Source organism: Trachurus japonicus, chromosome 22 (assembly GCF_045865225.1).
Source record: "Trachurus japonicus isolate A0001 chromosome 22, Traja_1.0".
Classification (NCBI taxonomy): domain Eukaryota; kingdom Metazoa; phylum Chordata; class Actinopteri; order Carangiformes; family Carangidae; genus Trachurus; species Trachurus japonicus.
The window spans coordinates 14,349,403-14,372,768 of NC_140928.1; the positions used below are offsets into that span (position 1 = coordinate 14,349,403).

Genomic DNA, 23,366 nt, shown 5'->3' on the forward strand with positions numbered 1-23,366 from the left:
AGGAAAGGTGATGTACAGTACCTTGTGTCCTGATGGCTGCTGTACATCATATACTAAAAATAGACAAGGTGTAGTGTGTTTTATAACATACTATGCGTCTCGTCATCCGGTCTAAGGGCATTTTATTGTGAGAAATAACACTAAAAGACAAGACATGTATGTTTAAGTGTGGGCTTACGACTGTATTTACAGCTTTGTCTCTGTTGTCACTTGTGTTTTAGGTGATGCGCAGGTTCCGTGAAGGAGGCTTTAACACGCTGGTGTCGACCTGTGTGGGAGAAGAGGGGCTGGATATAGGAGAGGTGGACCTCATTGTTTGTTTCGATGCACAGAACAGTCCAATCCGCCTCGTGCAGCGAATGGGACGTACTGGACGCAAGCGGCAGGGACGCATTGTCGTCATCCTGGCTGAGGGGCGGGAGGAGAGGGTGAGTGCTTTGTAGTGGCTTGCAAAAATAAGAGCAAGACAAAGTCACCCACAAATGAAAGGTTTGTGGTACTACTGTAGTTATATTCATTTTTATTTCCCCTCAGATCTACAACCAGAGTCAGAGCAACAAGCGTAGTGTGTACAAGTCCGTCACTAGCAACAAAAACGGGTTCCACATGTACCCCAACAGCCCCCGCATGCTGCCTGTGGGGGTGAACCCGACACTACATAAGATGCACATTACCTGTGGCCAGTTTGACCAGCAGGTCAGCAACAGGCGGTCTGTCAGGGGTCGGCGGTCCCACACCGAAGGACGGGCCTCGCTCATCCACCCTCAAAACCTGAGTAAGGGACAAAGCAGTTTATTGTGGTTGTTCGTGAGAAAACATGAAGGAAGGAGACTGGACATCGGTTTGATTTTCTGTGTGTGTCTGATGTGTTAGTCACGCAGGGCAGAGCAAAATCAGATGGGTTTCTGAGCAGCACACAGTATTCCCTGTGGGCATCCACCATGAGGCTGAAGGAGGATGAAACTCATCCGACCCTGAAGCGCTCGCACTTTGTGTCCATACCCAGTGAACTTCCAACTCAGGTACTTTCTGCCTGTATTTCTGTCTATTTATTTCTTTTGTTGAAAGTTGAAAGAAACATAAACCTGTTGGGAACTTATTATAATACCACCCATACAATAAAAACCCTCATACTAACTCTGTTTTTGTGAAAAAAAGAAAGAAAATAAAACCAAACATAAAATACACAAAGAGTTTACCTTGGCAGTTCCTGGAAAATATTCCACTTAGTCTTGACATGAAATACATTTTATCAGATTGAAATTGAGAAACACAATGGAACTAGTGAACTGAAACCATAATGTTTTTGCAAGAAAACTGACTGATGATTTAATATTTTGTGTGAATTTCGATGCATTTGAGTTTGTTTGCACTCTTCGTACACTGCAATTTATGACAGTTCCATGACCTCAGTTAAAAAAAATCTTCCACCCAAGGTTGGAAAATTGCATGTGGAAAAGTCAGGAGAAATGGAACATGTGTCCTGCTTTAATCCTGCCTGTCTGCCATTCATTTTGAGCTTGAATATAATAGTGGCACTATTCTACTAAAACCTCATATATGTATTTTTTTTAATGTCCTACAGGAGGAAGCTTCCAAAAACGGGCCTCCATCCAGAGAGCTGTCGTTGTGGGAATGGAGACACTGGCAGCACAAAGTGCTTCCTACCCATGTTGTTGATCATTCCCTCCGCTGCCAGCACTTCATTAAGGTGATGGAGCTCATAGACGGCATGAGAGAGGAAAATGAGGTAAGACGGAGAACAGTTAACTAATGAAAGATGACAATGTGTGGCATGAAGTGAAAATAACTAATCTTCAGTCTTAAATGCGTCTGTAGGTTAAAAAGTCAACCACATCATCTAACCAGTTAATCAGTCTTTTAGGAAACCAACCAGGATTTATGCTGAAGTGTGTGAAACCAATTGCCAAACACCAGGAAGAGAGAAGCCTGTGTTCATGTATGTAATGGAAAAACCAAGCCCCATAACCTCACCAGGCTGACAAGCAGTCAGCTGAGGTGCATGTGAAAATACAATTGTGATTTGTGTTTGAGTTACTACATTCATCGTTTTGAACTGGAAGGCAAATTCCTGACACGATAAACAGGCTCTATGGCGTAACTGTGGTTTTGGTTAAGAGAAAAAAAGTAATTTATTTATATTACACAGGATGTTTCCAGGCTGCTCCTCCTTTTCTTCTTTCTTTTAAATTAGATTGCACAAAATAAACGGAAACTATTTTTAACACAGCACTAGAAACACTCCTTTGGATGCTGTGGAGTACTTTGCCATGCAAGTATATTAAACATCATGTTCTAGCTGCCTGTATCTAATTTAGGGATCAACATACTTTATTGTTTTTTTATAGATAAGTTGCTAAAGAGCAAGTTTAGATGTGTTTTTTAGCTCATAATTCATCTGCTTTTGCTGTATGCTGACCTAATAGCAGCTTGGTTCGTGGTCTTAGCTGGTAGTTGATAGCCATCTTGTTTTTCTGGTAGCTTGAAAGGATCAATTATATCAGAGGGGTCATCAGATCTACAAGAACTAGTCACATAACAGCTGTTATCATGATGAATCTACAGGATGTCTCCAGCAGGGAAGACTTTTTACAGCAGTCTCATACGACTCTGTTGTTTTTGGTTTAGTTTAATAATCAATATCAAACCAGTAATTGAACTGCAAGACTCCACTATTACTCTCTTCCTGACCTTGTTTACATTTAGCCAATCCCTCCTCAGTGCACACCGTGTAACCTCAACTATCAGTTTTAAAGAATGTTCCAGGCTTCCTTGTCCCACCAACTGCTGCTCCACAATATTGTGCCATCGATAAGACCCATGAATTTATCTAAATCCCTGAAATTGGGTCAGAGATTATGGTAAAACTGACTATTGGCCGAACTAACAAATGGGTTCTTATTAGCTTTTTTTCCTACACTGGTTCTTGACCAAACCAGGAAAGGAGAAAATTATCCCACCTGTAAAAAACAAAATGGGTTTACATGACTGAGATGACAGATATGCCTCACATGTCCCCAAGGATGAATTCAGGTCATGAAACAACAAGTGGATAAGGCACCCACCCAAATATTCACATCCTTCAGTCCAGGCTTTTGAAAAGAGAGTAGCCTATAAAATCAGCTTCATGTAGCAGTTAACTTTAAAATGGTTCAAATATATTGCTGCTGAATAAATCTGAAACATGTGATGTGCATTTTTTGGGGGGAAATATGGCTTCTGATATAATAGTCTGTAGACATCATCATCATTCAACGTTTTCACATGGTCTGGTGTTAATAAAGCAAAATAAAAATCACAAAAAGAAAATCAAGAATCGGTTGAATCGAAAATCGATTTTGAATCGAATCGTGACCCTAAAAGTCGGACTCGAATCGAATCGTGAGCCACCCAAAGATTCACATCCCTAGTACAGAGACCTGCCATAGTGTCATGGTGCATTAATATAAACTTCAACCTCAGAGCTGTCTGTCCTCAGACTGTCCTGACTGTCCCTGAAGATCACACAGGGATGCAAACAGCGCCCGAAAAGCGAAACTCGCTTTTTTCATGACAAATTAGGTGACTTGTGTGAATCGTTCAGATCCGAAGAGTTTTTGTTTTGAGGGGGGGGTCTCAGCGTCTCAGCTCGGGTCAGTAAAATGTTTTTCTAACAGGCTGACAGTGACAATCACGTGAGGCGAACTCATTCATGGTCTCTGATTATACTGATAATAGCCTACCTCCAATGTAGACGCGCGACATGCACGCACGTTACCCAAAGCGGCGACGCCGTTTTTTCCCCCGGACATGCACGGTTCCCTACGTTGCTGTGTCAGGCAGGTGTTTCCACGGAGCCCTGCCCCATTTCAGAGGTGAAGGAAGCCCTGAGTGGAAAGACGTCGCCTCTGCGATGTAGAATGTATTCAATTCAAAAAGTGAAACTAACACATTATATAGGCCTATATGTCCATTACACACTGAATGGGATGTTAAATCCCATGTCTTTATTTCTTCAGTTTATTTTAATAGTAATAATTATGACTAACATTCAGTGAAGTCCTAAAAATCAGTATCTCCAAAATTGAAATATTGCAATGGTTTTTATTTTTTTAAAGCATTTTTAATATAGAAATGTTGGCCTTCTGAAAACTGTCCATCTATATGCACTCAATACTTGGTTGGGGTTGAAGTACTGGAAATTGACTTTTCTGTGATATTGTTAATGGTGAGCCCCCCCCCCCCTTTTTTGGTCCTGACCCGTTTGCATCCCTGCTTCTATGTAAACACCAACAACTATTAATCATTCACTGAGTCATTATTAGACACTTTTTTCTTCATTTTTGCTCAACTGCACTTTGTTTTTAGACACATTTAACATTTTCCATGTTTATCTGTTCTGCTATGCTCTGGAAAAAAAGAAAAAGAAAAACTCAAGCACCAAATCATGTAGCTCGTTCCAGGAAAATTCTTTGGAGATTGTTCTGAAACAAATTACTGACCCATAAAATAAAGCTTTACCAAAATCGTATTTAAAATCCATGGGATGATCTGGACCTGACTGACCCTTTTTTTGATATCCCCAAAAGTCAAACAGAGCAGACTCAAAACAAAAGAAATTGTCTTGGTTTTATTGTTGTTGTTGTTTTCTGCACTCTAATGCACAATAATGTGTTTTTACACTTTAAATACAGAATAATTCAAACATTTATGGAACCAAAAAAATATATGTGGCTACTCCTGCATTGTCCCCTTGTTTTTCTGAATTTTAACAAAAACCCTAAACCTCATTAAAAAAAAAAAGCATGACACATTTTTTTAAAAAAACAAAAAAAAACAGCTTGATAAGCATTAACTCTGAATTCAGTGCTGATGAAAACAATTTACGCCTCAGCTCTGCCCTCCACTCCTCTGTGCTCCGGCCTCGTCTGGCCTGAATTTACACAGGCCTTTTGACCCTTTGCTCCACAAACATCAGAGGGGGAACAGAAAATAATAATAATAAAGCCCATAAATGAAAGCCCCAACTTTATTTTTCTTATAAATCTTGCCCAATGCCCACACATATTCTCCTCCTCTTTAATAGCCCTGCACTTCAGAAGCCATTATCCTCATTTTCTGTCTGGGTGCATTCAAAACCATGCTGTGTCTTTCATTGTGCCGCCACTCTCTCTTCAGGATGAGGAGACGCATGGCAGGCACGCAGGCCGGCCGGCCTCCTCTGTGATTATGTAACCATTCTCTGAACTGTTATATAAAGCCAGGAAGTTGGAAGTGGGTCGCGCTGTAATGACCTAAATGTTTTAGTGTATGGGGCTGAAGAGGCGTGAACGGGAGATAAAAAAAAACAGATGTTGAAAAAAATAAAGGATAAAAAACAATTTAAAAGATACAAGCTGTTATTTTTTAAAGCTTTTTCGCATTTTTTTTCAGATAATCTGAATTTTACCGGTGTTTGCAGCGAGTCACTGTGTGTTTCTGTTGTGTAGCAGCTTCATAGCAACTGTTGCTAAAGGGCCTCTAATAAGTGAAGTTTTGAGTGTTTGGAGAAGATCCTCATTTGAACCACGTCAGCTGGTGTAGATGTCTGAGCACAAAGAAACTCGAGGAATCCTTCTCCTGTAGTGTGGCATGTTTGGAAACAAAGTTATCCAGACTGATTTATACGGATGATGCATTCTTTGTGCATGTTCATAAGCATCAAATTCATATGACTGTTGTGGTGCAATGAGATAATCAGCAGACAGGAGTTTCCACTTTGCTGCTTCCTCCTCATGCCGTCTGAACAACACAAACCCTCTGACCCTCTGGCGGTCCTTCTCTCTCTCTTTCTTTCCCCTTCTCTCTCTCTCTCCCTCTCTCCCTCCCTCTCTCCTTGTCATCAAGTTTATTTCAGGCTGCCACATCTCTAGATCTAGAGACTTAATCTGATCATTAATTAATTGTGGGCTAGGGGTGAAGGTTAATCCTGTGAAGCGAGTTCAGTGCATTATTTTCATCAAGAAAGACCATTAAAAATCAATGAAAAATAGATATAAAATTATTTTTCAAGTGCGCAGCATGTTAATAGTGCGACTATATCCTTGAATGCCCAAAAGCCTCTGTTCCATTTTTTTTTTTTTTGTGAGGATTTTGGCGATTAGAGGACACGCTGTGGCCTTGGCGGTGGACAGAACTGTCCAAAGCTGAGTGTGAGAGATGCAGGATTTTTAAGGATTTGTATTTAAAAAAAACCTGTGATTTATTTCTGATTGGGAATTACATTCACAATAATTCACAGCTATAATACAGAAACGTTAAATAAGAGCCTGTTACCTCAGGAAACCTGCACTTCATGTCTTTTTTATGTGATCTGTGACAGTTTGGGGGAAAAGTGCATGGCTTTTCAGTGGTCAGGTACATCTGTCCGAACCCCCAGTATGTCAGGAACACTGTAACACAAAGCTACTATAAGAACATACACCCTGTGGAAACGTTGGGCTTAATGGTTCAGACTGGCTCAGGTCAGAGATCTGTGGGCTGTGTTGCTGCTGATTGACTGTCTGCAGGGAGTAATTATGGAATATTTGAGTTGTTAATTAAGGCCAATTTTCTTGATTGAGTTGTCACACAGGTGAAAAAGCTAATGTGTTACTAACGACTTTATGACAGCTGTGTATAAGTGTCCCAGAATGAGTTCACCCATCATTAGTTTTATTAGTCACACCTGTGCTCCTCCAGCTGTCAAAGTGTCTTCAGTGAAACGGGGCTGACAGTCATACTGAGTATTATTCCCTTTTCTTTTTTCCCTTTTTTCCTTAGTGGAACTCTTTGCCTGTTGAACTTTGTCTCCAATATCTTCCTTTAAATGTAGACTAAAACCATCTGCTCTCACAAGCATTAAATTAGTATTTTGTTTCTTTATTTGTTTGTTTCTTTGTTATTTTTTTGTTTTGATATGCACTTTGTATTGCCAAATTGCTTTTATCCTAAACCACATGAGTTTATGCTTATCATGAAATGTGCTATATAAATAAAATTGACATTGACCTGTTCTTTGAACAGTACAATCAGTAACTGTTGGAAATAAAAATTATTAATCATTAAATGGACAAATTAATAATTTCTTTAAACACTGGAAACTGGTGCGTCTCAGATGTTAAAATACAAAAACTGATACTAGACTGCAACAAAATCTAAGTTATTGATATTTTCCAATTATCATTAATTGTAAACTCGAGTATAAAGCCTACTGTTCAAATGGCTGAGACCACTTTTGCCACCCACTGTATATTTTTAATAACGATCATCTGAAGAAAGCATATTTCCTGCATTTAGTATATACGTACAGGTTATTTATATGCAAATGTATATTATCCAAAAAAAACTGTTCAGGATTTGTATGTAGAATTTACAAATGAATGTAATCCTCTTCTTTTAGGACGGGTAGTGTAGTTACAAGTAGCTAACAGCATGTGTTTGTTTTCCCTTTTTGAAATATAATAGCTGTTAGGCAGTCATATTTTCCACAAGGATTTTTTGTAACATGAACTAAAGCCACTGCTGTGACAGCAAATTACTGTACAAAGCTCCAGTGATAATATTGTGCAGAAACATAAATAGGTGATTTTCAGCCTCGCCTGTGAAAAGTATTCAGCCCTCTCATGCTGTGGCTGCTGCAGTGGAGCTCTTCATGTTTGCCTCCAGGTTTGTTTGCCTAATTAAGGGATTCATGCAACCTAGGTGTGGAGAAATAAATGTACAGGTTGTTGTTACACTTGTTCCTTGTTCTTCCCTTTGCTTTTGAAGGTAGATCTTGTTATGACTGTCGTGTCAGAGTTTCATTGTAAGACCTGTTTTGAATTGAAGTGGTGTTTAGGCGTAAACAACACAATGAATCGCTGCCAACAGTGACTGATCCACTCAGCCGCCTGCTGCAGGCTGAACGTTTCAGCAGCTGTCTTTACATTGACAGACAAACGTATCAGGAACTAAATAGTGTGCTGATTGGGTGTGAAAGATGGGACAGAACAATAAAAAATGGCAATGAGGCGATGACGCACAACCATTAGTCCTGGCTCCAACCTGCTGAACAAGAATCAGAACAGATCATTCCTCTTAAAGAAAGCAGAGATAACTTTTCAAATGAAACAAACAAAACAAATTAATAGAAAATAAGTAAATCAATTTAGAGCTCAGCTCTGCTAAAAAACAAAACACATACACTGACATTTGGCATTTGTGTTCTTGTATACTGGAAATATTTAGAGTCTAATAATCAATTTTTAAACTGTCTTCTAAAATGAATAGGAATCCAGTGAAACAATGCTCAAACTGGGGTAATGTTGAAAGTGCTTTTTTTAGTGAGCTTTCAGTATAGAGCGTCAAACTACCCAGACACCAGGTCAGTGTCGGACAGAAAATGATTTGATTTTAAAGTTGATTAAATGGACTTGGTGTTAAAAGCATGTCAAATAAAGATAACAGTTTCACACTAAGCTGAATACTGTAGGTGGTACAGAGGGCGGGGGCCAGTGTACAGTGTTGACTACACTTAGTGACCTCTTGTGTAAAAGACCCAGCGCAGTCTAACCAGCTCTGTCTGGAACAAAAGGTATGTGTGGCCTGCTTTGTGCACTGTTACATGGTTACATGCATTTTTGAGCTGGGACAAATGATCTCCTTCTAAGAAAGTCTTTTTCGCAGTTTCCCATTTTTAACAGCACCAGAGGCCGTTTGTTCCCATTTAAATCAGTCCCACTCTTATTTAGTGTGACAAAAGGTCTCTTCTCATTTTGTTTTATTGCCCTCCGCTCAGGCAAAACTGGTTCTCTGCTCCTCACGCACACTCACGCCCTCTCTGGCTGACTCTCTCTCTCTCTCTGCATGAGGCGTCTTTCTCTTTCTTCCCTCTGTTCACAGAGCACCTACGTCCTGCTGTTCGCAGTTTCGATGGCACCCTGCCGGGGCCCAAGCGGGATGCCACTCTCCACGAATCATTTCCAGGTCACGTTGTCTGTACACATGACAGGTGCTGGATGGTGTATGCGCTTGTGTGAAGGATGCAATCACAGAACCACTTTTCAGATTTCAGAGGCAGATTCACAGACCGTTAAAATTGTTTCCTTTTTGGAACAGCGTCTGTTTGTTTGACGAGACTTTCCCATGTACGACTTCGATGTTTCACAATAACTAATTTGGGGGAATGTTACATCAGACGTTTGTATGTTGTGTGACCCATGTGTGGCTGCCATGTGACATCTCTTCAGGCCGTAACATCTTCATAGGACACTTCCTGATTATATTACCGCTTGATTGCTGAATTGGCCGCTGTGGATTGGATCACATGTGCTCTTAAAGAGCCTGGCAAGACCAGAGGCTGATTACAGCCTTTTGACCTTGGTTCTCCTGCTGTGGGATGTTTTCACAACTCTGTGTGTGTTTGTGTGTGTGTGTGTGTGTGTCCAGGGGGAATGCCGTTACGAACAAGAGCTCCTTCCTTACCTCCACGAAGCCGACACCATTGACCATGAAGACATGAAGAACGGGCAGAAGAAGAGCTCAAAGAAGAAGTCAAAGACCTGCTCTAAAACCACCACCGTCAACAGACCCAAACCGTCTCGCTCGGCGGCGTCTGATCTGGAATGTCTCGACGAAGAAGCAGAAACAACGGGTCCGTTTTTCACCGCGACAAAACAAAGACCCTCACACGAGCGCGATATCGAACCACCTCATGAAGACTTCACAGATCACCCAGGACCTGAGGCCATTTGTCCTCCCGCTTCAATAGACAACTGTCCAGAAGCAGATATGGATGATGACTGTGCCATTATCAGTGAGAGTGCAGCGACACAGCCCATAAATCTGGACAGGATTTCACCGCCGGGTACAAACTTTGAAGAAGATGAGGATGTTGAGCTTCAGGCCATGTTTTATCTTCCCAGGTGGGATTCAGCTCCTCCTCTGTTCTCGGCCAAACTGCCCTCAGGGAAGGATGAGCGCCTCAGGGTCATACTGGCCAACGTGGCGGAGCTCCTGTCCAGATCTCCACCGCCATCACCTACGGGTTTAGAGGCTGACATCTCTCCCCCGTCACCTCCTCCCTCTCCACCGCCGCTTCAGCAGCCATTTCCGGTCAGCTTCACGCTGGATATAGACGACGACGAGGATGATGGCGATGATGGTGCGATGATGATGATTGAGGTTGAGTCAAATCGGCCCCCGGCGTGTGAAGACGAGAACGAAATCCATAATGATCAGCGTCACCGGGAGCAGCAGCCTGTCCGTGCAGCAGCCGACAGTCCGACTTGGGATGAAGTTTTCGGGGACGACGAGGAACGGGATGGCCATCGCCTCGGAGGAGGCGGCATGGAGACGGATGAGGAAATGTGTCGGTTGCAGGAGGAACAGGCCGGTGGAGAAGCTGAAATGAACATGGATGATTTGTGGAATGGAGAAATGTCAGACATGGAGGGAGGAGAAAAAGACGACAGGGCCTCTCAGTGCAGCTCTCAAACAGACAAGAGCATGGATCTGTTCGGGGATGACGAAGCCTTCCTGCAGATATCCATCCCAAACATCTCCACCCCGGGCGTCACACCCAGGACGTCACCCTGTGCTGGAAACGGTTCTAACAGCACAAAAAAGATGACGAACAGTTCACAAGTGGATGAGCCAGCAAACCCACTTGGCACCATGCACACAACCGAAAGCTCCGATAGGTTAAACGCAGTGCAAACAAATGAGCTGGCACGTACAAGTCAGGATGCAAATATTTCTCACACTACAAAAGACACACACATAACAACACTCAGTAAACCTGTTATAGACAATTCAATGACAGATGAGGTATTTATAACTGACTGCAAATCTCCCACAGTGCAACAAAATGCTGATGCCTCCCGTGAATACTTTAATGTCAACTTTGACCTTTGCTATTCACTGGAGGCTTCAGAGGATGAAGCGGAGAAAGAGGCCTCCTCTCCACCGGCTAAAAAACAGGCCAACTTCCTGGAATCGTCGCCAGCCGTCTCTAACTCCTCCACACCCTGCAACAGCTCCACTAGACAGAGAACATCTGCACAGCTCAGTGACTCTAGACCGTCCACAGCACAAAGGTTTTCAGAACATGGGACGCCAGGGATCAGGTCCTCTTTTCTATCGTCACGTGTGATACGTGACGGTGAGCCACTCCCATCTCCCATCACATCACTGGGAGCACGGAGGACGCTCACGACCGGTCCACCAAGGCCTCACACACTATCCTCACTCTCCAGGCTGAAAAGGAGACTACCAGAATCTGTTTGTGTGTCCGACTCCCCTCCTCACCCAGGTCTGTTTACCCTTCAAAATAATATCAATATAATCACTTTTTCAGTGATTCAGTTTGTTTTGTACTCATCCAGCTTGAAACTACCGTCAGTTCTCTGTCTCACCTTTCTTAGGGCGGTGCAACAGTGACAGTGAAGATGAAGTTGTGGTTCTTAAAAGAAGACACCAGAACAAGGTCAACCCCTTGTCATCCCCAGAAGTGGTGAGAAAGGCCTGTTGATATTTGGACCTCAACCTATTAGCATTTTATTACTCAGCTGATCATCATCGATCATCATTTTGTATTAACATTGTCAGAAAATTGTTTTAAAAGCAGATTTTCAGATACAGTGTGGATTTTTTATTATAGATTTCTGGTTCAAACAACAGTCCAAAACCTAAAGATATTCAGTTTGCTGTCATAGAAAACCAGAACATTCATATTTCATATTTGAGCAGCTGAAACCAGCGAATACATTTTTTTTTAAATGCTGCAGATGAATTGAAAATGTTTAATGACTAATCACTGCAGAACTGTTGATGTACATTCACATTTTATTTGAACCTTTTCACAAAGTTAATGATGTGCACACAAAGCATGGTCACCTGATTCGTAGCTGAGGCTGCTTCTGTCCGTCATTTCCAAGGTACTTGCAGTTGTCATAGCAACCAGCCTCCAAGCAGTGAGAAAGCTCCTAGAAACAGAGAAAGAATCGTTCTCATCATAAACATTTACAACACAGAGTTGTCCACAGTAAAGTCCAGACAGAACATGTATATATAATAAAGGGTGATGTGTCTTGTCTCTTCTAGTCCAAAGTCTCCAGTGATGTGGACTCTCCGCTGGTTGTGAACAGGAAACGTGCAGTTGCACTTAACACTGTAAGCTTTTCTTTATTAGTATATAAGTATGCCACATGGTTCAACCATTTCAACACAGTTGATTTGATTTAAATGCTTCCACTCAGTGCATTACTTAGACTCATCTCCACAAATGCTCATTACCTGGTTAATATGCAGCACCACAAACCGTTAGCAGCGTACAGTATCTGACTAATTCACTCCCCTTCATTCATCCTCCAGACTGATGAAGAGGGCGAAGCCGTTTCTGATGATGATTTCCAGAATGACAGTGTGTTCACACGCCGACCCAACGCACAGCGAGCTGAGAGGAAACAAGCCCAACAGGCCACAGCCAAGGTGTGTACAGCAACAGATGGCGCCCGCAGGAGGCTGTGATCTGAATCTGAATCCTGTCATTTAGCCATCTGTGTTTACATGCAGCGAATGATACAAAGCGAGATCTGGTTCGTTTCTGGCTCCTCTAAGCCCTGCAATCTTTAATTTGCTGCTCATCTCTTTCAAAATAACAGTCAAAACAAATTTCCAATCATATTTTTGTGAAATGTCAGATCTATAAATATCCATTATCAGTTGCGCCCTTCATCATTTGTCAACCTTGACATTTTCCATCGTGTATTTTCTCAGCGCACCTTATGTCGAAAAGGGCGTCAGTTCCTGGATGAAGAGGCAGAGCTGTCGGAGGATGGGGATGAGCCAGATGTGTCATCTGATGAAGAGGATGGAGAGGAACAGAACCAGTCTCTTGATGGGTTTGTGGTCGACAACACGCACTTCTCCCAGGGACTGAACGGTACAGCACCAAGAAATGTATCTTTAGTAGTTTGTTTAGTTGGGATTCGCTGTATTTTGTAGTCCTGTAGTGATATTTACACCTGTCTGTTCTCCTCCGTATCAGACTCAGAGATGCATGGGATTTACCTCAAGTCAGTGAGAAGCCCTGCAGTCCAGGGCAAGTTCAAAATGTCGTACAGAAACCATAATACTGACATCTTTTCTCAGGTATATTTTATTTTTATTCTCAGCTTTTCTTTACTCTGTGTAATAAAATTCCAATGTCTAAACACAATCAGTCCACGTTCCTAACATTTATCCCAAGGTGCCAGAGATGGATGAAACGTATGCGGAGGACAGCTTCGTGGTGGGCAGTGAGGTGGAGGAAGAAGAGAGCTGCGAGGAAGAGGATGAAGACATTGAGCTCATGCCTGAGGACTCGTATGTGGGGGGCAGGAGGCAGTACGCCACCAGACGACGAGTTTTCCTGCACAAAGTCAGAGCTAAGAGCAAGCCCGAAGCTCCGCCAGAGCAGACAGCAGGGGGGAAAGTGACAGCCAAGCGTACCCGAGTCATACGAGTTGATGATTCCAGTGATGAGGAGGAAGTCAAGGGTGACGAAGAGAAAAGCCTTGCCGTCCCCTCGCGGCCGAAGGCGGCGCTGGAGGAGCCCAGCAGGCCCCAGCAGCAGCCGCAGCAGAGAGCCGTCTCCTCGTCATCCTCAACCATCGCATCCAAGGTGTCATTGTTGAGTAAAGCAAAAAGGAGCACAGTGACTGAAGAACAGCAGAATGAGAGGTAGAGACTCCTCATGTAGCTGCAACCATGTGCAAACTCTTCACAGTTAGAAAAGGTACTGATTGTGTTCTCCTGCAGGTGTCGCCAGAGGATAGAAAATCAACATCTCCTCTCTGACGAGTTAGACTTTGAGGAGTCAGTGTCAGTGTTACCCTCCAAAAACCAACCTCAGGTAAAAGCAAACAAGACAAGATGCATACACACCTGACACCTCACAGGGCCATGTGTGGAAGCAAGATCGAGTTAACACAGTGGGCAAAAGAAGTATTTGATCCCCTGCTGATTTTTGCCCTTATTTCATTTGATCAAACATAAATGTATTTATAACCTTTATATCATTATATTAATAATTTGGATGTTTTGTTGATATTCTGTCTCTTTCTGTTAAAATAAACTTACCATCAAATAATTTGCAAAATCAGCAGGGGATCAAATACTTCTTTTCCCTACTGTACTGTAGAACCACACTTAGTAGATGTTAACTTAAAGGTATATAGATTTGATGTTTGATGATTTCCTATGTTTAGGCAACCGCTGCCTCCTCAGTGCCTCAACCCAGAGAGTCCCTCAGTCAGGACGCGTCAGTCAGTGAGACCCCGGCTCCACCCGGGTCGGTCAGCATCCTGGCAGACAGTCGCTGCATCAGCACCGGAGCGGACTTGATGACGAGCCTGCGTCAGCGCCACGCAGCCACCGTCCACGTCTGCTCGTTGGACGGCAGCTACTTCATCGTCAGCAACCGCATGGCAGTGGAAAAGCTCAGCCAATCAGACGTGGCCGCAGTGCAGAACCGGAAGCGATTGGCTGAAAAAGTGAACAGCCTGCAGGGATTGTTTGATCGCATTTGTCTCATAGTGGAGAAGGACCGCACCAAGACAGGTCAGTCACTGTGTATTTTAATGCTTTATACAGTTTGCTTCTCCTTTAAATGTAAACAACAGCAGTAATGATTATAACAATACAATTACAAAAACTGTAGCACAGTTAAAACTCAAAGAAACTATAACATACTATAACTTAATAGCTAAAACTAATGTCTCTTTAAAATTCTAGCAAGGAGGCAAAAGAGTTTATTCCCCAAAAAGTCCAACTAACTCCAATAAAGTAGCTCCTTCCTCACATGTACTGAGAAAGAAAATACTCAATGCCCACAAATATAAAAAAAAAAAAGAAAGAAAGAAATAAAAGTCAGTCAGTTAACTGAGATTGCTTGTTTCTGATCTTTTACTCTGTATGAAACTCTCTCTCTCTTTTTCAGGTGAGGTGTCTCGTCCATTTCAGCGAACACGTTACTATGACAGCACAATAGCCTGGCTGGTGCGCACCGGAGTCCGCTTGCTGTGGAGCGACGGCGCTGAGAAGAGCGCCGGCCTGCTGGCTGACCTGGCGCGGCTGGAGCAGCGTAAAGGTCAGGGCATCAGTGTGCCGCTAGAGGTCAAAGGGCAGCACAGGCAGCAGGCCCTGCAGCTGTACCTGAGCCTGCCGTCGGTCAGCTACGTCCACGCTCTCAACATGAGTCACAACTTCAGGTCAATCGCCCAACTAGTAAACAGGTAAAACAAGTGTGAGTGTGTGCGCGTGTGTACATTGTGGATTCCCCCTCTTGTTTGCACATTTCATTTCCTCCTGTTTGCTTGTTTCCACTTGCAGCTCTATTGAAGGCATCCAGAAAGGAGGCTGTATGAGTCACTCCAGAGCTGAAGAGATCTATCGTGTCCTGCGCTACTCCTGTGACTCCTTCCTCATGAATGCTTCCAAAGCAGGAAAAACCAGTTAACAACCTGGGAGAGACAGACTGTAAGAATCCCACAAGGTCGAATCCATCTCTATCAGGAGTTTCAACTTCATACTTTATATTTACATTTTTCATCAATCTATCCTTTGTTTCACCTTCACCTTCGGTTTTCAGTCTAATGTGGGACCAGAGGTCACCAGTTACTCTGCTATGTAAAGTAACTGCTCAATCTGATGATGTATCTCAATGGGAGAGGAGCCGCAGGATATGGCTGCAACCTTTTTGCACAAGTTGAAGAGGAACCCCACTCAACCTGATATGAGAACTATGTATATAACACAACAGGTTTCTCAGAAGCAGACAGTTTTTGTTTAAAAAAAATCATTTGGGTGCATGTTTCCCTTGAGACTCATACTGGCTTTACTCCTCTCAGACAGTATGGAACAACATTTATCATAAAAACTTAATAATTGATACTTGAATAATTGTAAGTGTTTTGCAACAATAATGAACACATTTGTTTTTAAATGTGCTTTGGAATAAAAATTTATAATTTCTTTAATAAAATCACATTTTTCTATATGACTGTCAGTTTTTGTGATTGAAAAACATGGATGTGCGAGTGATTTCTACACATAACCACTAGAGGTCAGGCTTTTACTTTCTACAAGAACATGTGGCTCGACACCTGTTGCAAACTCGATTCATTCAATCATTCATTCATTCTGCTCAGGGTTATGGGAGGTCTGAATACTTGGAGTTAACATTAAAGTTTTAGAAGTCTAATGGTCTTTTTTAACATACTCTAGCAGAAGCTAGCAGAAGTGAGATCTGTGTACTTCAGGTTATGAGAAAAAGTGGCTTTTATTTCACTTCTCTTAAAGAAATACAGAGTGGGCACATGGCTTTGGTACAGGATTTTGTACATAGACAAGTACTGACACAGAGGCAACATTAGATAATTAAAGCATCCCTTTCACAAAGATATCAGCAGTCATGTATCATTCACCATTAAAGACAAACAAGCCAAACATAAACGTTACAAAGTGGAGAACTGTCTTGAAATGTAAGTAGTGAATTGTAATGAGGGCCCCAGAGAAGTGTTCATAGTTAAAAAGGATGACATAAGAACATAAAATATTAAATTCACAGTATGTACATCGTTTTTGGACGACTGTAAATTAGTTTAACACTTGCACATCTGACCCTGCAGCCTCAGTCTAAACTAAAAAAAAAAAAGTTAAAGGCAGCAGCAGTTAACATCTGCAAATGTAGACACAAAGATGTACAAGTAAATAAGTTTTGACATCTGTGCCACCTGTAGGCCAGTTGATGTTTGCTCATGGTTAACATACAAGTTTACATTTTAAACCTGCAAAATGTAAAAGGTTTTCACTTGTGCAATTGATAACGGGATAGAGTACAAAGGTCACATTTCTGTGAGCCAGTCTGTGCGTCCTCTATTACACAGTCCTGTTCTTGTTAATGCAGCGATGGAACTGAGGGGTCTTAGATTTTGTCTGTTAAAAGAAATAATCAAAGTTCAAATTTAGATGCTTTACGACAAAATAGCATTTTTGCAAAAACACACAGCTTCTACCTTTGGTGTTGAAGCTTTAGACTTTGTGACTATCTCAATAAAAGTAACGGTTGTGTGTCTGAAAATATCATCACGTCAGGTTCATAAATATTTAGACAGACAAAAATGATTAAATAATCACAAGTTTGGTTTCATTTCTGGTTGACTATTTAGGTAATATTTAATCATCATTTAGAAAACAGGTTGTACAGTTTTTTTGCCTTAAACCTACAAACAGAGGTTACAGGAGGCAAAATATGCAGTTAGATCAGGGACAAAAAAATGGATCTTTACCGTAAATGTTCACACTGCAAGAGCTGTTAACTTCCTCTACCTTTAAATGGTACAGATGACTGGATTCATGACTGACGTCTAATGTGGAGCCTGATAAAGATTGTGCTTCACATGTAGCGACAGAGGACGGTTTAAAAAATACATTTAGGATTTTAAAAAATCTTTTGCTCAACACTCCATCAGATTCTTACATCAGTGCTAAATACAAAGTATAAAATCTACTGAGTGTAATGTAACTTAAAAATGTGATTGCCTCAAAAATAATGAACCATTTTCGTATTATACCGTAAGGTGCTTTCTTTGGACCCTGTACAATGTCCAAAACGACAACGTCACAAACTGCATCAGTTCTGGTTCTTACACAAAGATTGTGTCAAATAATTACACGTTTTTAAGAAATCATTACACATCCTGAATCTGGCTTTTTCTAAACTATGTTTCGTCCTACTGCAACGGGCCAACATCTGGGCCTGTAACGTTCACTATGAATCTGAGGATCTAAGGTTTGTGGACAGAGAACTGAAATAAAAGCAACTAAGCAAGACAGTTGTAACCTCACACTTGATTAAAACGTCAGGCAGCAAGCACAACTCATAATAAATTCCTATGAATTTTCATAGGAGTGTTAAACTACAAACACAGCTGTAACTTCAAAAAATGAATACAACCATATTTACACAAATGTACACGTATATTCATAAAGCTCTCTTTTTACTTGTAACCGTAACAACACAAAGCTGAAATGCTGTGTTAACGTGCAGGTAAACGGGAAGGGGATGATTTGACCTGAACACAATAAAGAGAGTATTATTGACTGGTCAACCACCACCACTGAATTAAAAATATCAAATCTGCAAATCATGATCAATTCTTTAAAAAGGCACAGCACAAATGCATGAATTTCCACCAGCAAGTGATTGATATCTGTGAGTGAGTACAGGTTCAGGCTTGTTGGTAATAATAGTTGAGACCAGTTGCTGAAATGACCTCCAGGTGTACTGTACATTGGCGTAACATGAACACAGCATCAAAGACAAAGTGTTTCTAATACTCTGACTTTTAGGGAGAAGTGTAACCTAACTCATGTAACCGTCAAGTTTCCTAAATTACGTAAAACTCAACAAAATGTGTAGAAAAACCAGGGACATTTAAAAAGAGATATATACAAGTGCAGATTTTTATCTTAAAATATATATTATTTAAATACTACGTGGTCACTTGGCTGAAGCTCAGTGGACAGAAGCTCACCTAGGGTCAGTTCACCTTTGTTACTATGGATGCCAGTCAACGGATCACAGACCTGCGAGAAGTCTAACAGATCGGCTGAAGACTGTAGTGACGCTCACTGCTGGACAGCAGCTTACATGCTGGTCGGCTGTGTCTGTGGCTGCAGCGGCTGCAGCTGGACCGCCTGTGGCTCCGAGTCCTGGATGCTACACTCCTCTCCCTCACGCATGTACATTAAAAATAGAGTCACGGTGGCGAACGTGGTGGCGTTCACCGGAAACGCACGGAGCAGAGTGGATGTGAGCCCGCGTGTGAACACCCTCCACCCCTCTTTCTTCAAGCTCTGTCTGACACAGTCCATAATGCCGCTGTACTTCCTGTCAACGCCGGATCCGTCCGCCTGCAGACGCGACTTTATCACATCTACGGGGTAGGTGGAGATCCAGGAGGCGATGCCCGACATTCCGCCGGCGAACAGCAGCTTGGGGATCATGTACGGGTCTTCTGGCTCGCAGCCCAGTGAGCGCGTCAGCACGTCGTACGTGAGAAAGTACACGCCAAAACCAGGCGTCTCACGCAGCAGCGTGGTCACCATGCCTCGGTTGATGCCTCGGATCCCCTCCCTCCTGTAGATTCTCACCAGACAGTCCAGGGAGTTCTTGTACATCTTCTTCTTAGACTTCTTCTCTCCCGTCCCCTGCATCTGCATGCGCGTCTTGGCCAGCTCCATCGGGCAGCAGATGACACACTGGATGGCTCCGGCAGAGGCTCCAGCCAGGAACTGGTTGAGTGGTGTGTCGCAGCCCAGCTTGCGCATGGCATTGCCCTGCACGCCAAAGACTATGGCGTTGATGAAGGTCAGGCCCATCATTGGAGAGCCGATGCCTTTGTACAGACCAAGTGCCTACAGACACAAAGACACGTTACTAGAACCAACTAGTCAGAACAGACCACAGTACAGTAGGTACACATCCCTTTGTATGTACCAATTTTGTGATTTATTATTTTTAATTTATCTGAGGATTTTCAATCTGGCACCTGCTCACTCCTGTAGACCTGTGATGCTCTCAACTAAGAAAGCAAACGTTTCAATATTGCTCCTCCAATCAGTTTTTTTTCCACAGTAATGCAGTGTTAACCATGAAAATCTGTCCATCCCCCTTTTATTTCTTCTTTTTTTTTTTCAATAAACTGAATGTATTGGTATACAAATTATGACTGTAAATGTCAGTGTGCACACTGAGGCAAGCTTTAAGTTATGATGAAACAAGTCATTTTCATGTCAAGTTTTAAGCCCTAAAGCCGTCACAGAGGCATCACTGGAATGCTAGAAAAAATTACATAACCACACCGATACTGAACAAAAACACGGTAACACTTAAACATCGTCTTAACTGCTCAATTTTAGTCTCCAGAAATGATCACCCAACGTTCAAATTAAGCTGAGAAACCAAAAATGATGCTGTTGAGAAATACAGTCTTCTGCTTCCACAAGAAATTCACTAGGACTGAACATACTCCACTAGCTCAAATGCCACCATGTACAAATCTTTATTTAGCCCACGCAGGAAAAAAAAGGTCGTCACCCACCCTGGCTAACAGATACACACCCCCACCCCCTTTCACCTCCCCAACACCCCATGTTAGGAACACGCTGGCTGATCCAGGGCGGATGATGAGACCGTAACTGGAGACTGAAAGTCAGTACGGCGGCCATTCTCCACGCTGGCACGGTGAGGAGCACATGGTGAAAAGCTTCTGCAATCTAACAATAATTTCCTATAAAGTGGGGAAAAATGGGGCAATGAGGCATCACAAAGACGGAGCAAACATAAGCTTACCGACTCCTGGCGTATGATGGATTGGAAGCAGTGATACGTCCCACGGTACAGAGGTTTGTCCACATTTTGGACTTGTAGTCGCACCTGTGGATGACAGACCTCATGTTAGGGGTTTATGACAGAGTAATAAGGCCAAACAGGACCACAACAACTACAAAACCACATATTGGGATGCTTAAAGGAGTACAACATGAAGAAGGGAGGGGGAAAAAAACAGAACAATAACCGGGAATTAAATTGTATCTAAAGAAATAAAAATGTCTGATGTGCTTTACATTTCTACAGCTCAAGACAGGACATTGGGTGAGAGAAAGAAAGACCTTGACCATACTTACTAGGTCATATTTCCATGGAGAGGTTGTTTATTTCTCTCTCTCATCTACAACACAGTGACACTGTTGCTGTTAAAGACAGCCTCCCCCAGCTCCCAAAACACACACCAGCTCAGGGAGACACAACATGAAAGCAAAGTACACACAAGCTACAACCAAAACCATTCATCATCCCTGTGCGCTGCAACTTCACACAATTTCATGCTCCATCAAATGAGTGAAAGGAAGTTTAAGTTGTTAGAATTAATATCTATATTTTGGCATGACCGGAGTTAGTTGAAAATGATGTCCAGTGGATTAAGGAAAAAAACACAATTACTCTGCAACATGACACTAATTTGATAAATATCACATTTTTCACTCATCTACACGTAACACAATTTACTTTTAATGATAAAAACTAGGCATATAATAGCTATGGGCTGCAATAATATTGCTGGAGTTTCTAATCAATTAGTGGCTTGACTCTCTCTGAACTGTATGCAATGATTGCTTGCTGACAAATACATTTAATGCTTAGTTTTTAAGACAATCAGTCAGTTTAGTTGGATAGAAACAGAAAATGTGATCATACAATTACATGCACGTAGTAGTTCTATACATTTTTGGCCAGATTAACTTCATGGCCCTTTCCTCATGCTCAGTCAAGTGTAACTTTAGGTTAAATTGATGCAAATTCACGCTGCCAACACAGTGGCCTGGCTTACAAAACAGCACACGTCCTGGATCATGCCATTGCCTAACATGAGTAAATAGAGGTAAAGATGGAACAGAAACCCACCTTCACAGTGTCAAAGGGATGTCCGACCAAAACACCAGCAGCGCCTGAAAAGATAAAACAGAATTTCAAATTCTATTTTAAAAGTTTTGTTTGTTACCTTCTTAGATCAAACCTGTTATTGTTTTCTTGACCTGCTAGTAGAACTACAGCTACAGCAAAGTTACAGTTAGCAAAGTGGCTCTTCTTGCAACAGTGGACAGCCTGTCTATCGTGACATTTATCAGCTAGTCACTGCACTGCATCCACTGACGTCAGCTCAGCAGTCTGCTGTCCTTGACTTCTGCCAAGAAGCCGAAAATCCATTATACAGCAACTTCTGACCATGTGTTATTGGGACTTACTAGCCCAGGATCATCAGTGGTACCTGATTATACGTCGCTGTAAAATATCTGTTAGTGTAAATGTGATTATCTCTAAATTATAAATGTAATATTTGAAAGGTTGTTCATTGTAATACACAGATCTCATATTCACATTCAGAGGTGATGATAAACTTGCTTTGGTATTTACTTTGGCATGTATGAATCAGTGAATGAAAAAGTCGTCCAAAGCAGTGGTGGGGTGAATCGGAATAGTTTTAGGTTAAAATAGCGGTGACTAGTGAGCACACAATTGGACTGTCCTGCTGTATATCTGTATATCAGACTATTTCAATGAGGCTCTGGTTGTTTAAAATGAACACCCTGCCTGCAACAGTAAAGATGATATGACTGTGGGCTTTTATCACACCAGGGCCTCAATCTGCCTCTCTCTGGGGTCAGTGAGGTTCTCGTGGTTGGGAGGACCTGACCTTGGCTGAAGACAAAACAGCTGACAAGCTTCCCAAGGGTCTAGGATAAGACTCAAGTGAAAACTATGTGCAAGCTTCAAGCTCCACTGACACAGAAAAACCATGAAGTCTGGCAGCTTTTGTGTGTCTTTTCCCTGGAAGGCTACTCCCTCCTGTGGAATGGAGAGAGTACCTTACAGATGTTTTTACTTGAGCCATCGGGACAGGAGACATTGTCACTTAATAATTAAGGTAATATAGTGATAACTGACAGTGCTGCTTTTAAAACAAGAAGAAAGAGGAGATATTTCTCTCTCATTCTGAGTTTGTAAGATGTGCTGAGGTTTAATTCACAGGACAACTGCCGTTTCCTCCGTGTGTGAGACACAGGTGTGGAATTCAACTTCACCAACTTATCATACATCCGGGTTTGGGGTTTTTTCCATTACTCTTATAAAATCAACACCCTGCTAGGAGTTTGAGTATTTAACTTGTCGTTATTGTTTGTTTGTGATGCTCCTCGTACGTGGCAGTGGCAGAAACAGCAGCAGCAGCAGCAGCAGCAGCAGTAGCGACGGGGACTAAATCACTACAGCTTCACTTGCTGATGAAACAGCCCAAAGGAAAAAGCAGCTTGCTAATGCTAAATGCTAACGCTAGTGGTCGTTAGCCCCAGTGTGTTAATAACCTGGCTGCTAACGTGGCTAACTACTTACCTCCTAAGCAGCCTGCAGCGAAGTCCAATGCCATTCCCTCCAAAAAAAACTCTCAAACTTATCAAACTCACCCGGCGGCTAATTAAAAAAAAAAAAAATAGCTTAGTTACCAAGCCTTAAGACAGCACTCTGTTTACAGCACTGTCTTGAAGTTGCTACTTTACTTTACAAACCCCGGCTTGGTGTTCAGCCGAGCTGTTTACCCACTTCTTCTTCTTTCTGGGGGCTGCTGATGATGCTGAGCAGGCGGAGGATAACTTTATCCCGTGGTTACTGATAATCACCGGTTCAAAGTGTGCCTGGTTTATTGTGCTGATGTGTCCTCACTCTCTCACTACAAGACGCGCTCTTTCTGCCAATCCTTTCTATT

General features: G+C 42.2%; 2 protein-coding genes across 3 annotated transcripts in view; one reads left to right on the forward strand and one right to left on the reverse strand.

Annotated features, from left to right (window-relative positions):
- The window catches only part of fancm (FA complementation group M), a 37,392-nt gene extending 21,504 nt beyond the window's left edge, over positions 1 to 15,888 (forward strand). Inside the window, exons 10-25 of one of the 2 annotated variants that reach the window (XM_085768394.1) lie at positions 222 to 428; positions 535 to 775; positions 874 to 1,022; positions 1,586 to 1,750; positions 9,448 to 11,311; positions 11,424 to 11,512; positions 12,103 to 12,171; positions 12,373 to 12,489; positions 12,778 to 12,943; positions 13,049 to 13,152; positions 13,250 to 13,722; positions 13,801 to 13,894; positions 14,250 to 14,601; positions 14,981 to 15,275; positions 15,373 to 15,519; positions 15,632 to 15,888. In XM_085768394.1, coding sequence (XP_085624520.1) covers positions 222 to 428; positions 535 to 775; positions 874 to 1,022; positions 1,586 to 1,750; positions 9,448 to 11,311; positions 11,424 to 11,512; positions 12,103 to 12,171; positions 12,373 to 12,489; positions 12,778 to 12,943; positions 13,049 to 13,152; positions 13,250 to 13,722; positions 13,801 to 13,894; positions 14,250 to 14,601; positions 14,981 to 15,275; positions 15,373 to 15,499 — 4,512 coding nt within the window. In that variant the 3' untranslated portion in view covers positions 15,500 to 15,519; positions 15,632 to 15,888. Of the gene's footprint in view, positions 1 to 221; positions 429 to 534; positions 776 to 873; positions 1,023 to 1,585; positions 1,751 to 9,447; positions 11,312 to 11,423; positions 11,513 to 12,102; positions 12,172 to 12,372; positions 12,490 to 12,777; positions 12,944 to 13,048; positions 13,153 to 13,249; positions 13,723 to 13,800; positions 13,895 to 14,249; positions 14,602 to 14,980; positions 15,276 to 15,372 lie in introns of both variants that reach the window. The other variant, XM_085768393.1, reaches the window with a different exon arrangement.
- A 63-nt stretch (positions 15,889 to 15,951) lies between these two features.
- slc25a29l (solute carrier family 25 member 29-like) lies at positions 15,952 to 23,366 on the reverse strand. The gene is made up of 4 exons (XM_085768395.1): positions 22,997 to 23,366; positions 21,512 to 21,555; positions 20,399 to 20,482; positions 15,952 to 19,461 (listed from the first exon to the last, which is right to left on the reverse strand). The coding sequence occupies exons 1-4, from the start codon at positions 23,028 to 23,030 to the stop codon at positions 18,691 to 18,693; spliced, it is 933 nt and encodes a 310-aa protein (XP_085624521.1). The 5' UTR covers positions 23,031 to 23,366; the 3' UTR covers positions 15,952 to 18,690.